This window comes from Mustela erminea, chromosome 12 (genome assembly GCF_009829155.1).
Source record: "Mustela erminea isolate mMusErm1 chromosome 12, mMusErm1.Pri, whole genome shotgun sequence".
Classification (NCBI taxonomy): domain Eukaryota; kingdom Metazoa; phylum Chordata; class Mammalia; order Carnivora; family Mustelidae; genus Mustela; species Mustela erminea.
The window spans coordinates 6,866,982-6,881,571 of record NC_045625.1 but is presented as its reverse complement, the minus strand read 5'-3'; the positions used below and the strand labels follow the sequence as shown (position 1 = coordinate 6,881,571).

At 47.4% G+C, this 14,590-nt stretch overlaps 1 protein-coding gene across 1 annotated transcript; it reads left to right on the top strand.

Moving 5' to 3' along the window:
* The first annotated feature begins 5,534 nt into the window (after nt 1-5,534).
* Nucleotides 5,535-12,702, top strand: SET (SET nuclear proto-oncogene). The gene is made up of 8 exons (XM_032307631.1): nt 5,535-5,992; nt 7,557-7,614; nt 8,288-8,430; nt 8,781-8,884; nt 8,990-9,103; nt 9,851-10,021; nt 10,110-10,256; nt 10,871-12,702. The coding sequence occupies exons 1-8, from the start codon at nt 5,920-5,922 to the stop codon at nt 10,892-10,894; spliced, it is 834 nt and encodes a 277-aa protein (XP_032163522.1). The 5' UTR covers nt 5,535-5,919; the 3' UTR covers nt 10,895-12,702.
* The last annotated feature ends 1,888 nt before the right edge of the window (nt 12,703-14,590 follow it).

The window sequence follows — 14,590 nt, the reverse complement described above, 5'->3', positions numbered from 1 at the left end:
GCATCTGCCTTACAGCTCAGGTCATGATCCCAGAGTTCCAGGATGGAGCCCCACATTGGGCTGCCTGCTTCTCCCTCTCCCACTCCTCCTGCTTGTGTTCTTTCTCTCGCTGTGTCTGTCCAATCAATAAATAAAATCTTAAAAAAATTTTTTTTTACTATTGTGACTCTTGGTATGAACATTCTTGTACATGTCTACCACACATATTAGAATACACCGGTAAGCATTTCTGTTGGGAATATAACCAGGACCAGAAATGCTGAACACGAGTTCAGTTTTGGTGGAGTTAGCCTTTTTCCAGAGTGGTTGTACCACTCCGCCTTCCACTGGCTCTGGTGAAACCTAGTTGCTTGCTTATTCATAGTTATTATCTGACAGGCTATGGGCTCTGAAGTTTGTGACCTCCCCCGACCCCCACCCCGACACCAACTCCCCAGACAAGATGCCTTCTAAAGATTCTTCAAACTCAACCTTCTTTTTCCAAAATGAGTGTAGAATGAGATGCTCCAAGTCTTCCCAAGAACACCTTCTTTTCTCTCTTCCTTTGTAATTCTTGACTGAGAATCCTGTATTTCAGTGTTCATTTCTTTCTTTCTTTCTTTTTTAAGATTTTATTTGTTTATTTGACAGAGATCCCAAGTAGGGAGAGAGGCAGGTGGCGGCGGTGGCCGGGGGAGCAGGCTCCCTGCTGAGCACAGAGCCCTATGGGGGGCTCGATCCCAGGACCCTGAGATCATGACCCGAGCTGAAGGCAGAGGCTTTAACCCACTGAGCCACCCAGGCACCCTCAGTGTTCATTTCTGTCTCCAAGCTGAGACCTGGAGTTTGGGTGGGAGTTAGCCAGACACGGATGAGAGTGAAGGTTATGGCTCTGCAGAATGTTCCAGGCTGAGGTGAAGCAAGGGTATGCTTAAATCTAGAAGCCAAAAGAAAAAAATAAAGAAGAGGACACGTTCTCAATGGGGGCAGGTCTGCCTATCTAGAAGGTTTAGGAAAGGCTCACTAAGGAGAGGGTCTTAGACGGCACCGAACTTCTCCTACAGGAAATACCTCCACCCGCCCACCGAGGGCCGAGAATGCCCCGTAGGGAATTGCAGAGAGCAACTAAAAGAAGTTGATCTTGATTGGAGGGTGGGAGAGAAGGGATGAGACCGGGGGAGGGGATGGGGTGGGTGTCCCACTGTCATGTAAATATCCCTTCCTGCTGGCGGCGGCTCCGGTAGATTTAAACCTCGCCACCTGGGGCAGCTCCAGCAATCAGAGCTTCCAGACGTGCCTCTCTCCGGGTTTCCTGGAGTTTCCTCGCAGCATGGCCCCCAAACGCCAGTCTTCGCTCCCGCCTCAAATGAAGAAACCGAGACAGCCCCCTGCCCCCAAGCCAGGGCAGACGTCAACATCCCAGCACTTGCATAGAGGAGGTAAGTTCCTACACTACACTTTATGGGAGACTTACAGGATTTTTTTTTCTTCCCAATACCTTTTGAGATATGACCCCAAACACCTTGAAGGCTTTCAGCACAGGGTGGGTGAGTGGATTAGGGTGATGTGAAGAAAAAACTAGAAGGCAAAACTGAGAGACCAGGAGCATGTGGGAGCTCATCCCTGCCCCCAACCTAACACCTAAGCTGGCCTGTCTCCCAGCCCCCAAACTCACTCCTCTTGGGTTCCCGGTCTTGGTAAGGGGCACCCCCAGCCAGCCTGAGGCTGGGTGATGCATGACCCTTTCCTCTCATTCACCGCCCCCCCACCCCCCACATCCAGACAACTCCCCCAGTCCTGGGGGTTCTACCTCCTGAATACCTCTCAGATGCGTCCACTTCCTTCCTGCGGCTGCTGCCTGGCCACAGCTCTGGCCGGATTACTGCCACTCCTCTGGCTTCCAGCTTCCTCCTCCTCCCGCCCCCCACCCACCCATCCAGCCTGAGCAAAGCCAATCACGTGACTCCCCGGTTAAAAACCCTTGCCTCCCCATCACCCTCAAGGAGCCGACTAAGAGACTTCCCTTGTCCATCTGGCCCCTGCCCACTTCTCCAGGTTCCTCCTCCTTCTGGCACCTTTCGCTGCTCTTCTCTCTCTCTCTCTCTCTCTCTCTCACTTTTCCTCTGCCTGGATCACTCTTGTCTCCTTACCTGCGCTCCTGTCCTTCTGCCCTTTCTGCTGATAAGTCACTTCTTGCAGGTGTTCTTTGAGCCACAGCTGCTGGGTGTTAGGAGCCCCCTTCTGCCCTTGTAGCGAAGCGCCCAGAGTCCCCCCAGCCTCCCCCTTATCTCATTACATTGTAATTGTCTGTTTCACGTCTGCCCCTGCCCCCACATTAACTGTTAACTTGGAGGTAAGGTCTGCGTTTTCCAGACACACTGCTTGGAGCCAGTCACAACGTGGTCTGTTTGTGAGATTAGGTCTCTCCCAATAGAGTGGGGATATGTGGGTCCCGATACGTGGAAGACAGGAAAGCGTTGCCCTAGGAAAATATGACAGCAGGCTGCCTAAGTGCAGAGGGGAGCAGCTTGGAGCCCATAAATATTCCTAATTTGCTGACATGGCTGAGATCCGGTCGTCCTTGTGGAAGGAGCACTGGATAAAGAGTCCATATCTTGGTGCTCCCGTGGGTCTGCTGGGTGACCTGGCAAGTTTGACTTGAATGGGTCCCAGTCCATCCCCTTCCAAATGAGATGTGAAACACCTGCCCAGCTGATGTCTCCCTGTGATAAAGCTGGGCAGCCAGGGTTCTAAATCTGGCTCTGGCTGACTGTGTGATCTCACTGGGCAAGTGACATAACTTGTGCTTCCTTCTTCTGTAAGATGGGCTCAACAGAATCCCTCTGTTAGGCTTGCTGTATGGCTTAAATAGATGTGAAACACTCAAGACATCAAATGGCTCATAATCAGAGCTCTTGGTGGCTCGTAAATTTCTTCCCACTTGTGAGCAGTAAAATATGGATGAGACCTCCTGGTCACCTTCTGTTTAGCTCCTTGGGAGAATCGACAGGACCGGGATGGATTAGAAGATAGAACCATGGCTCCTCCAGGGTGGTTCATCTAAATCCAGATGACAGCTCATGCCCCTCCCTGGGCACCCATCAGGCAGGCACATCAGCTCTCAAAACAGAAGTTGTGAATAATGCCATTTGACAGATAAGGAAAAGGAGGCTCAGAGAGGTAGACGGGACAGGTTTTGAAGGCCATGCTTGATAACATTTCCTGGTCATCTTGGGACACTGCGGTGTTGTAGAGAATTCCCACATCTTTCTTCCAATCTTTAAGTTGCGGGGCTCTCCTCCCTCAAAGAAAGCTTGCGGGGGAGAGGAGAGAGGTCAAGGAGAGAAAGCAGAGCTCATGGTGTTGGATTCGGGGAGACCACAGTGACTAATTCACCAGGGGTGAATTATCTCTTGGCGTGTCCATGCCACTCCCTTGTTTACTGAAAATCTTGCCCTTTTGCTTTCTCTTTCTCTTCCACTTCCTAGTGTGGGCTCCCTGCATTCATCTTGAGAAATGTTGTGGGAAAGGTCAGGAAGAGGAGCGGATTGCTTCTAAGGGCTGGGATGGTTGGAGAAGAGACTTGGAGCCCTGGCGGATGTGTGGGATATTCAGGTAGATCAGACGCTTAGGAAATGCTCTGGGTCACTGGTACTCACAACCTGTGAGTAGGCTTTGTCTGAAAACAGCAGCCCTCAGCACAGTGTTTTTCAGACCATTTCATCTCATTAATGGGTCACAAAATCAATTTAGTGGAGTGCAACCTGCATTTAAAGAAAATAAAATAGAGTAGAAAATTAAGAGGCACATCACACTTAGTAAGGGTAAGTATTATTTTGTGTCTAGGTGTCTACTGAGTCCTGATGTCAAATGTCATGTCAAAAAGTGGAAAAACGATCTTTGAGCAGGGGCCTTATTATCTGCTGGTCTGCCACTCACATCAGAAAAAGTTGGATTTAGCTGCGAGATGAGGATATTAATACTTGCTTTGTATTTTATGAGGATTAAATGAGAAAACACCTATAGTTTATCACAGCCTGTGGCCCAGGGTGCATTCTTCAGCAGTGCACTAGAGCCTTGTGTTTTAACTCAGAATTGTTCAGTGACATCACAGTGGTGGCAGGAAATTGGCCAGGAGAGTACTGATACACCATGGAAATCAGCAAACGCTACAAATCAGGGGTTTTGGTGTGTGTATGTGTTTTTTCCCTTCTGGGAAACGGTTGTCAAACATTGACCAACTTATCACTGGTACTAATAATTCTTCCTTTAAGAAGCCTGTCCAACTGAGACAGGTGCGGGATTGAGGTGGGCTTGGTCCCAGGGAGCGAGTTCAGGCTTTTTGTGGTCCACCTTTTGGGGCTATGGAAGAGGGAGTAGAACAGTGGTGCATTTGCATTATCTGAAAAACATTATATATTAGAGAGAGAGAAAGCAAGAGAGGAGAAAAGGTTAGAGGGAGAAGCAGATTGATGGGAGGAGCTGGGAGCCAGGTGCAGGACTCCATCCCAGGACTTCGAAATCATAACCTGAGCCAAAGGCAGACGCTTAACCGACTGAGCCACTCAGGCGCCCTGAAAAAGATTATTTAAACAGACATGTCTTGGCGGCTGAAGCAGGTCTTGTAGGTCCCTTCTCTGACGTGGTGAAATGAATTTAACACCATCTACGCCGTCGGACAGTTGTGCGTCTCAATGAGATCCACTCCTATTGCTGTCTCCTAGCCTTCGGTACTGTTTCTCCTAAGCGTTAGGCACGGAGTTGGGCAGAAAAGGCGCGGATAAATGTGGTATCTCCCTGCTTTCAGAGGACTTCCAGTTTGGCACCAATCACACAAGGTTCCCCCTTGTCAGCCTATTTTTTTTTTTTTTTTGAATTACATAATTTCACAACAGAAATAGGCACAGAGAGGGAAGGTGACCTGCCCAAGTGCACACAGCCGTCGGGGCAGAGCTTGGACGAGAAGTCAGGAAAAGGCCTTGTAAGTGGACTGGACACCTTCGGGGTTTGCAGAGAAGCTTGAGTGAATCCCAAGGGCAGCTTCCCCACCTGGAAAATAGGATGGAGATGCCGTCTTCCTTCACCCACCGAGAGTGATGCCCCAGCAGGGTCCCAGGGCGCCGAGCCCGGGGTGCGTGTATTTCTGGGCCCCGGTGTGAAGCTAGGCTACAACAAGGCCTGCACTTCTGGGGGGCTGTAACACCCCACTCCCCCGCGCTCCGCGCCACCCGGCAGAGAAGGGAAGCCGCTCCGCCACCACGTGATACGCCCGCCGGGGGGCCTGCGCGCAGCCCGGCGAGGCCCCGCCTCTCGGGCCGCCGCGCGCCCGTAGCGCGCAAATGTCCCGGGTCGGGCTGGAGAAGGGGAAAGCGGGGGAGGGGAGCGCGGCGCGGGGGGCCGGCCCCGTACGTCGCGGCGTTCCTTCCTCCCGCCTCTCGGCCGGGCCCTGTGTCTCCTCGCCGCGGCTCCGCCCCCTCGTCCCGGAGCTCCAGCCAATGGCGGGGCGGCGCGAGCCTCTCCGGCCGGGGGCGGGGCGTACGCGCGGGGCCTGGCGCGCCTGCGCCCTGCCGCCCGCCCCTCGCCGTGAGGAGGAGGTGGTGGAGGAGGCGGCTCGGGGAGAGCGAGCAGCGAGCTGGACCGCGGAGCGTGAGTGAGGGAGCCGAGCCGCCTGCCTGCCCGCCCGCCGCCGCCTCCCCTCCGTAAGCAGGAGCCCGGGCCGGGGCCCGGCACGCCGCCCCAGCCCCTCCCTCGCCGTCAGGCCGCGAGGGCAGCGCGCACGAGCCAGGGGGAGGGAGAGCGAGCGAGCGAGCGAGCGCCGGGAGGAGGCGGCCGGACCGAGCGAGCGCCCGCGCGTGTGGCGTGAGGGGAAGCCGCTGCCCGCCCCCTTCGCCTTCCCTTCTCTCCCCCTCCCCGCTCCCCCCCCGACCGCGGAGCAGCACCATGTCGGCGCCGGCGGCCAAAGTCAGTAAAAAGGAGCTCAACTCCAACCACGACGGGGCCGACGAGACCTCAGGTGAGGAGCAGGCGAGGCGGGGGCCGGCCCGCGCCGCCATCTTCGCCGCCCGCCCGGCCCGGAGGCCGCCGGCGGGGCCCGGGGCGCGCGGGGGGCGCTGGGCGGACGGGCCGGCGCGCGCCTCGGCGCCCTTTTTTGTGCGCGCGGGGCCGGGGCCAGGGTGGCGCCGCGGCGGCGGACGGCGCTGCGAGGCGGGGGCGCTGCGGCCTGCTCGGCGCGGGCGGAGGAGACCCCCCCTTCCTCTCCCCCCTCCCTCGCTCTCCTCCCCCTCCCTCCCTCCCGAGAAGCCTCTCTTTATTGTGCTCCGCCATGATGCCTCGCTCCCATCAGCCGCCGCCGCCGCCACATGGTGCGGCCGGACGCGGCCCCGCGGCCGGGCCTCCGCACGGCTCCCGCTTCGCGCCCGGCCTGCGGGCGGCGCCCCCGCACCCGCACCCGGAGGCCGGCCCCGGCGCGGCCCTCCGCCTGGAGCTGGGGCGGGGTGGGGGCGCGGGGGAGCACGCGGCCGGCCGCGTACTGGGCCTGGGCCGCCCGGGAGGATGCTCTCGCCGGCCCCGGGCACACTTCCCACGTGGGGTGGCCACCCCGTCGCGGCAGAGCGCTGTGAAACCTGGCCCGGCGGCCAGCGTGTCGGAGGGGCTTTACAATGGCTCTCAGCAAACCTCCCAGCCTTGGCCGTAAAGGCTTTCTCGGCAGGGGGGCTGCAAAACCCGGGATGGTTACCGGAAATGAACCGCGCGATCGGGCCCCTTCACGCCCACTTAGCTTTGTAGGTTCTGCAGTCTTCGCCGGACAAAAGGGCACCTCTTCCATAGCACACCCCTTTTCCTCCTCTGCCTTCTGTGGCTCACAGTTCTCAGCCTTCATGCTGGCTCCCTCTGAGTGTGCTCCAGAATCGTGTGGGGCCGCATCTGAGATAAGCCCGCCTGAAACTGGGTTGGGGAGGGGAGAGAAAGGTCAGGGTGGAATCCCAAGGTTCCTATTCTAAGAAGGTAAAGTCCAGTGTTTACGATGGTCGGGTAGATTCAAGGGCCTTACCTGTCAGGCGTGTCTGATGTCTTAATTGTAATCGATGCGGAGCGGTATTTTCAACTTTGTGTAAGAAGTGATTCTACCAGTAAGATAGGTGGTGTCCCCATTTTCCTTATGGTCTTGGGTTAGTTTCCGTATTGGCGTTAACAGCTGGCATCATTTCTGTTAGCAGGTATATAATGTGATAAGAAACAGTAAGAATTTTTGAATAAGGCTTATTCCTTATGTTTCATAATAGAAACTTTGGTAACTGGTCTTGTTCTTGGAAGGGAAGTCTTGAAAAAGTGCTGCAGATATTTTGAGTAGCCTAGCAGATTGCATTTGTGAATAGTCTTTTAATTAAAAAGCAATTTGTCAACTACAGGCATGAACACGTGGAGAGCATGCCGTGTAGTAGGCAGTTTGTTTTTGCAGAACTGCTTTATTGATATGTCACATCACAGACTCTGTTGACCTCAGGAAAACTAATTTTATATTTTAAGTGGTATTGAGTCCTGTATATCTTTTTTTTTTTTTTTTTTTTTTTTTGCAGAAAAAGAACAGCAAGAAGCAATTGAACATATTGATGAAGTACAAAATGAAATAGACAGGTAAAGTTTTTTGTAGTTTACTTTGCAGAAGTTTTCTGAGATGCCACTTACAGTCTGGTAATCATTGAAACTATGGTCAAATAAATCTGTATCCACTGCCTAAGTGGAAATGGTTATAATTTGGTTGGAAATATTTTGAAAGTTCGGAGTTAGTTTCCTGTGAAATACTTGTATGTGGACCAAAAAGTTTTTGAAGAAAGTACATTGACCTCCTAAAGCCTGGGTTTGCTTTCAAAGGCTACAAGTTGTCTGAATTGCAGTGCCTGGACTTCTGATAGTTCAGTATTATGGCATCAGTGTTGCTCCCACTTGGGTTATAACTTTGTTACTTTACTGGCAACTTTTTTTTTTTGTAAACAGTCTGCTTGAGATTGAAACAGTTGAAGTTAGCCTGGAGATAGAGTTGGTGATGTAAATATACAATGTTACCAAAGTACTCAGTTTGGGCACTTTGAGAACTGTTAATTATTGAGAATGTGTGTTGGTGAAGCCCGTCAAATTGCCATCTTTGTTTTGACTTGTGTCTCTAACTACAAAAATACAGGTGTTTCGGTTATTATAAATAAGTACTTTGTATTCTTCTAAAGCTAATAAGTAAATATTTTGGAGTTTCAGCAGTTTTTGTGTTTGTGAGTAACCATCATTGTCAACATGGTTTTTTCATTTGCTTCAGACTTAATGAACAAGCCAGTGAGGAGATTTTGAAAGTAGAACAGAAATATAACAAACTCCGCCAACCATTTTTTCAGAAGAGGTCGGAATTGATCGCCAAAATCCCCAATTTTTGGGTAACAACATTTGTCAACCATCCACAAGGTATGTTGTATCAGAACATTTATTCTAGGGTATGGAATGTCTGTGCTTGTTAGAGTGGAAGGACTTGGCTGGAGAGCTTAGTTGAACATGTTGGTTTTACAAAGATTAAAACACTTGAGGGGAGGCTTCCTTTTAATGCTTTCTCTATTTTAGAAGAGACTGTTGTGATTTGAGATTCTCTTTAATTACTTGGTAAAAGATAGTGACGGCTCTGACACTGATCTGTCTGGTTTGCATTTAATGGATTTATGAAATCAAAGATGATCCTTTAGAAAATTTTTAAAGGCATCACTTGAATTGTTCGTTAATGTTTGTTTAATACTCATTTGACCTATAATTTGGTCACCTAGTGTCTGCACTGCTTGGGGAGGAGGATGAAGAGGCGCTGCATTATTTGACAAGAGTTGAAGTGACAGAATTTGAAGATATTAAATCAGGTTACAGAATAGATTTTGTAAGTATGAGTAACTCTTCTTATTGGCCAGTGTGGAAATGAATTGGAGCTTTGGTTTGAAGACCTGTTTGTATTGATTTCCAGTTCTCCCATCTTTTATTACAGTATTTTGATGAAAACCCTTACTTCGAAAATAAAGTTCTCTCCAAAGAATTTCATCTGAATGAGAGTGGTGATCCATCTTCAAAGTCCACTGAAATCAAATGGAAATCTGGAAAGGTATTTGAGGAATTGTTGGGTTAAGGTATCATTTCGTGTATTTTGGTTTAGTTAAACCACTTAACCAATACTGCTGCTTTGGTACTGTGTGTGATACAAGTCCTTAATATAAAAAAAGAAAGAAAGAAAAAATCTCTAGTGTGTTAAAGCCAAATACCATGGCTTGGAGCTGTTGTTAAAAATTCTAGTGCAAGTCTTTAAAGAAACAGGCTGCACTTGTTTTGATTTTCATATTGGTGGTTGAGCTTTTTCAAATAAATGGCTTGCTACTTCCCAAGCTGCATTTATGTCTGCGTCTAAGTGGTGAACCCATTTAAAAATTTTTTTAAAGATTTTGTTTATATCAGAGAGGGAGAAGCACACTCCTTGCTGAGCTGAGAGCCTTATTCGGGGTTCAGTTCCAGGATGCTGAGCCACCCAGGCGTGCCTCCCCCTTCCCATGTTAAGTTATTCTACTGTGTTATGGTAGTGGTTGTCAAACTGGACCTAATTTTGTTAAAAAGCCAAATTTATATGGTACCTTTTCAGGAAAAGCTTCTATAAACTTAACAAGTCTTTGCAGACCTATCCTAAATAAAGTCTAGGATTTATTTAACTGCTATTTGTTTCATAATTTGTTTTAGATAGCAAGTGTAGATAATATATAAGTATTACCCGCACCCCCCCCCACTTTTGGGTTAAAATCTTAATTTATAGGGAATTTAGGTGTTGTGGAGAACCTGTCTCAAAAGTTCTATCTTCATTTAGGATTTGACGAAACGTTCAAGTCAAACACAGAATAAAGCCAGCAGGAAGAGACAGCATGAGGAACCAGAGAGCTTCTTCACCTGGTTTACTGACCATTCTGATGCAGGTGCAGATGAGTTAGGAGAAGTCATCAAAGATGATATTTGGCCAAATCCATTACAGTACTACTTGGTGAGTTGAGAATGTGCCTTTTTTCAAAGTTGTATTTGTCTCCTTTGTTTGAAAATTAGGTCCTCAGGTAACTCTTGGGTTTTTTAAGGTTCCCGATATGGATGACGAAGAAGGGGAAGGAGAAGAGGATGATGATGACGATGAAGAAGAAGAGGGATTGGAAGACATCGATGAGGAAGGAGATGAGGATGAAGGTGAAGAAGATGAAGATGATGATGAGGGGGAGGAAGGAGAGGTAAAAGAAAGTTTGGTTAAGTCCCAAAAACGGTCATCTCAGAGTTTACCTTGTTACTTTGTGGGTTTAAATGTATTATCTCATAGAACTGGCCAGCTGATCGTGGGAGGATTTGTAGGTGAGATCAGCTATTTTGTTGTCTGGGATGGAAGGAGATTTTAGTAAGGTCCTTGTCTCCGTGATGTAACTAGAACTAGTTCTGCCTTTGTGGTTAGTACTCCGTCCTGTCCTTCCCTGGCCAGTACTTAATGAAGTTGATACGGATAGTGCAGCTGGTCGGATTCTGAGAAATCTAAGTAACAGATTCACATGTTTTGGGCAAACATTAAAATTCTCAAAGTGCAATTGAGATAGATGGGTTTTTGTTTGTATTATTTGGTGTGAAAGAGGGGAGTGATTTTAGTGAGTGTTGAAAGGTTAACTAACTTATCTGAAACCACATCACTGTGTTTTTCTGTTGAGATTTGATAAGGACTGATTCGTAGGTTTGTAAAATTAACGAGTACCGGTAATGTGGCAGTAGGTTCTGTGGAAGTCCATGAGTGAGTGTGTGAATGTTGAGAAATGACTTAGAATTAACCCTGAAGATTGACTGCCCACTTTTTTTCTTACAGGAGGATGAAGGGGAAGATGACTAATGGAACACTGATGGATTCCAACCTTCCTTTTTTAATTTTCTTCAGTCCCTGGGAGCAAGTTGCCATCTTTTTTTTTTTTCCTTTTTCTTTTTCTTTTCTCCTCTTGTGCTCATTCGCCCTGTTTTTTGAAGTCTCCTTTTTCTCTCCCTTTATACCATGGTTCTCAGCTTATTTTGGGGGGAAATACCTTGAGCAGAATACAGTGGGAAAAGAATCTCTACCCCTTTTTGTTCCAAATTCATTTTTGTCCCTTCCTGTCTCAACAAAAACAAAAACTTTATGGAATCAACACCACCGTGCTCTGTGGGAAAAAAGAAAAACCTTCTGCTCCCTTAGCTCTGCTGGAAGCTGGAGGGTGCTAGGCCCCTGTGTAGTAGTGCATAGAATTCTAGCTTTTTTCCTCCTTTCTCTGTATATTGGGCTCAGAGATTACACTGTGTCTCTATGTGAATATGGACAGTTAGCATTTACCAACATGTACCTGTCTACTTTCTCTTGTTTAAAAAAAAGAAAAAAAAACTTAAAAAAATGGGGTTATAGAAGGTCAGCAAAGGGTGGGTTTGAGATGTTTGGGTGGGTTAAGTGGGCATTTTGACAACATGGCTTCTCCTTTGGCATGTTTAATTGTGATGTTTAACGGACATCCTTGCAGTTTAAGATGACACTTTTAAAATAAAACTCTCTCCTAATGATGACTTGAGCCCTGCCACTCGATGGGAGAATCAGCAGAACTTGTAGGATCTTATTTGGAATTGACATTCTCTATTGTAATTTTGTTCCTGTTTATTTTTAAAATTTTCTTTTTGTTTCACTGGAAAGGAAAGATGATGCTCAGTTTTAAACGTTAAAAGTGTACAAGTTGCTTTGTTACAATAAAACTAAATGTGTACACAAAGGATTTGATGCTTTTCTCTCAGAACAGGTGTATTTAATACGATTTTCCAAGTTTGACTTGTATAACGTATTGTCAAACTTTGTCACCCTGACTCCGTATTTTTTGATACACACTTTGCAGGGTGACCTCAGGGCTGTGTGGACTGAGAAAGGGATCTGAATCAATGTATTAATGTCTCCAAAGCCAGGAGCCATCGTGGGTACAGTTTGCCGTCAGTTTCTGAAATCTTCCACATCATTCGGGATACCAGATTGCTCAGAACTCAATTCTGATTATGTTGTGCCCTTGATTTGTGTCTCAAATTGGCATTTTTAAAAATGGGCCTTTATTTACCTGGATATAATAATAGTGCCTGCCACCACCATCAGACAGACCTGGTGCTCTAATGCCAAGTTACACACAGGGCAGTTACTGGCGCGTCTTCGTTGGTACTATGAAGTGTGGCCGAGAAGACAGACTCTCAGAGTAAGAAGTCCGTATTGGTGGTAAGAAACTCAGGAGTACTTTTGTCTCAAAGTACTAGCTATTTAGCATATAGCTCTCAAGCAAGGCCTGTCTGTGTGAATCCGGGTAAGATGACAGGCCCTGCTCTGCTAAATGCCGTTAAATGCCGTTGTGCATAGGATACCATTTTGGGAAGCTACCTAATGCATAAGCTTTTTAATGCTGTAAATTATAGTAGCTAAAATTAAATGCCACTTAACTTTTTCAGAGATGAATTAATGGACAGCCTGGTCAAATTCAAAGCTTTTTGATGTATAAAACTTTATAAATGGAACTATTCCATCGATAGGCAAAGTGTAATGAAAACCTGTCTAGATGGATAGTATGTAATTTCTGCACAGGTCATGTTTAGTAATACATTACTGTATACCGGTCAGGAATCTTGCTCCAATAAAGGAACATAAAGATTTTTTTTGACTGGGGTCATTCTCCTTGTTTTGTAGAGACATGTTAACTTGCTCTTGGATTGAGATAATAAGGAAGTTCTTCTGTGTGACTTGCATTCATAGTGACTGGGAAAAGGGGGAACCGCTCTTCAAATTGTCCAGTATAGCAGAGAGAGCATCTGTACGAAAGGATAGATATAAAGGTCATGGAAAAGAAACTTCTTTGGAATGTAGTTAGTTCCTGAAGGGATTGAGTATTTTCCTATCAAAGTCTCAATGTTAAAGGACCTCTTGGCTAGCCAAAAAAACAACAAGTAGTCACTTGAATTAATCATTAAGTAGGCCTGTAATAGTTTTTTCTCAAAGTTACAGCTTACTAAAACTGACACATGGTGAGTTCAGAGTGCTGTCAGGTTATAGGTCACAATATAATCTTAAAATATTCCTTTACTTTTGAGCAGGTGATTTAAGAAAATAGCCCTTAAAAGATAATTTCCTCCCTTGGGGCACTTGGGTGGCACAGTGGGTTAAAGCCTCTGCCTTCAGCTCAGGTCATGATCTCAGGGTTCTGGGATCGAGCCCCACATAAGGTTCTCTGCTCAGCGGAGAGCCTGCTTTCCCCTCTCTGCCTACTTGTGATCTCTTTCTCTGTCAAATAAATAAAATCTTTTTTAAAAAAAGATAATTTCCTTCCAACTATTGAGACCACCTTTGAGACTGCCCCATCCCTGCAAATCTGTGAAGGATCCTAGGCTGTGAGGCAGGCAGGTGGCAATGTTAGTGTAGTAGAAAGTGCTACAGAGTAGCAAGGGCGCTTTGTGCTCCATTGCAAGAGGGGTTCTCTGGCTGGCCCTTAGGTATGTATGGGAAAGTGCCAAATGAGTGGCTTAAAACTCCTTTGGCACAAGGACATTGCAAATGAAAAAGGGCAAGTGTTGGCTATTAAGGTAATTTCTTTGGGAAGAGGACATCTTCCAAAGCTCTGCCAGACTCTGCTAAACTCTGAACAGGGGCACAGAGGATAATGTATCTATCTGGTAATGTATCCGTAGGTTTCATTTCAAATCTGAAGGAATATGTTATTTTAGACCATCGGTGCAGTTGAGGGGGTTTCTCCAAGGATTTCTGATTTCTGAAAGACAGCCGTTCCCTGACCTCTGTGACAGGCCCTGCAGTTTGACCCAGCTCTGGCTCTAGGATGTAGAGTTGTGAAGGTCCACAGAGTCCTGTCTCATTAGGTTGCCATTGGTTTTACATCTAGCCTGTTTCTCTTGTGTTAGCTGTCAGGCTGCCAAAAGTTAGATTTTTGACTTGACGGATTTTGGGGGCCTTTTGGGCTTCAGAGGATTCCTAGCCAATTGTGTTTCTAAACTAATTTGGTAATTTTTATCATTCCTGCTTTATAACAACTGGTTTCAGGGTTTCACTTGGTTCTAGAAACATAGGTTTAGGGGCGCCTGGGTGGCTCAGTGGGTTAAGCTGCTGCCTTCAGCTCAGGTCATGATCCTCAGGGTCCTGGGATCAAGTCCCGAATCCGGCTCTCTGCTCAGCAGGGAGCCTGCTTCCTCCTCTCTCTGCCTGCCTTTCTGCCTACTTGTGATCTCTGTCTGTCAAATAAATAAATAAAATCTTTAAAAAAAAAAAAAAAGAAAGAAACATAGGTTTAGTTTTTCTGACTTCCTGTTAGGTTTTGGTAGGACATCTCTCTGCCCATTTCAAGAATGGAATTCTGTTGCAAAGGGTGAAAACTCTCAGGGTTTCTGGAGATCAAGACAAGTTCTTTAGGAGATAAATGGACAGCCGTTCCAGTTGTTTAAAGAGGACATCTTACCCCTTGGAAAAATATACCCCCCCCAACCCCAGCAGTGACCATTCCCTTTTGAACATGGATCTGTTCATGAAGACCTACAA

What these genes read in the sequence shown, in the direction of transcription:
- SET (XM_032307631.1), top strand. Translation starts at nt 5,920, where the DNA reads ATGTCGGCGCCGGCGGCCAAAGTCAGTAAAAAGGAGCTCAACTCCAAC. An exon ending in GTACAAAATGAAATAGACAG is followed by an intron (nt 7,615 to 8,287) that starts GTAAAGTTTTTT and finishes CATTTGCTTCAG; the next exon opens with ACTTAATGAACAAGCCAGTG. An exon ending in ATGAGGGGGAGGAAGGAGAG is followed by an intron (nt 10,257 to 10,870) that starts GTAAAAGAAAGT and finishes TTTTTCTTACAG; the next exon opens with GAGGATGAAGGGGAAGATGA.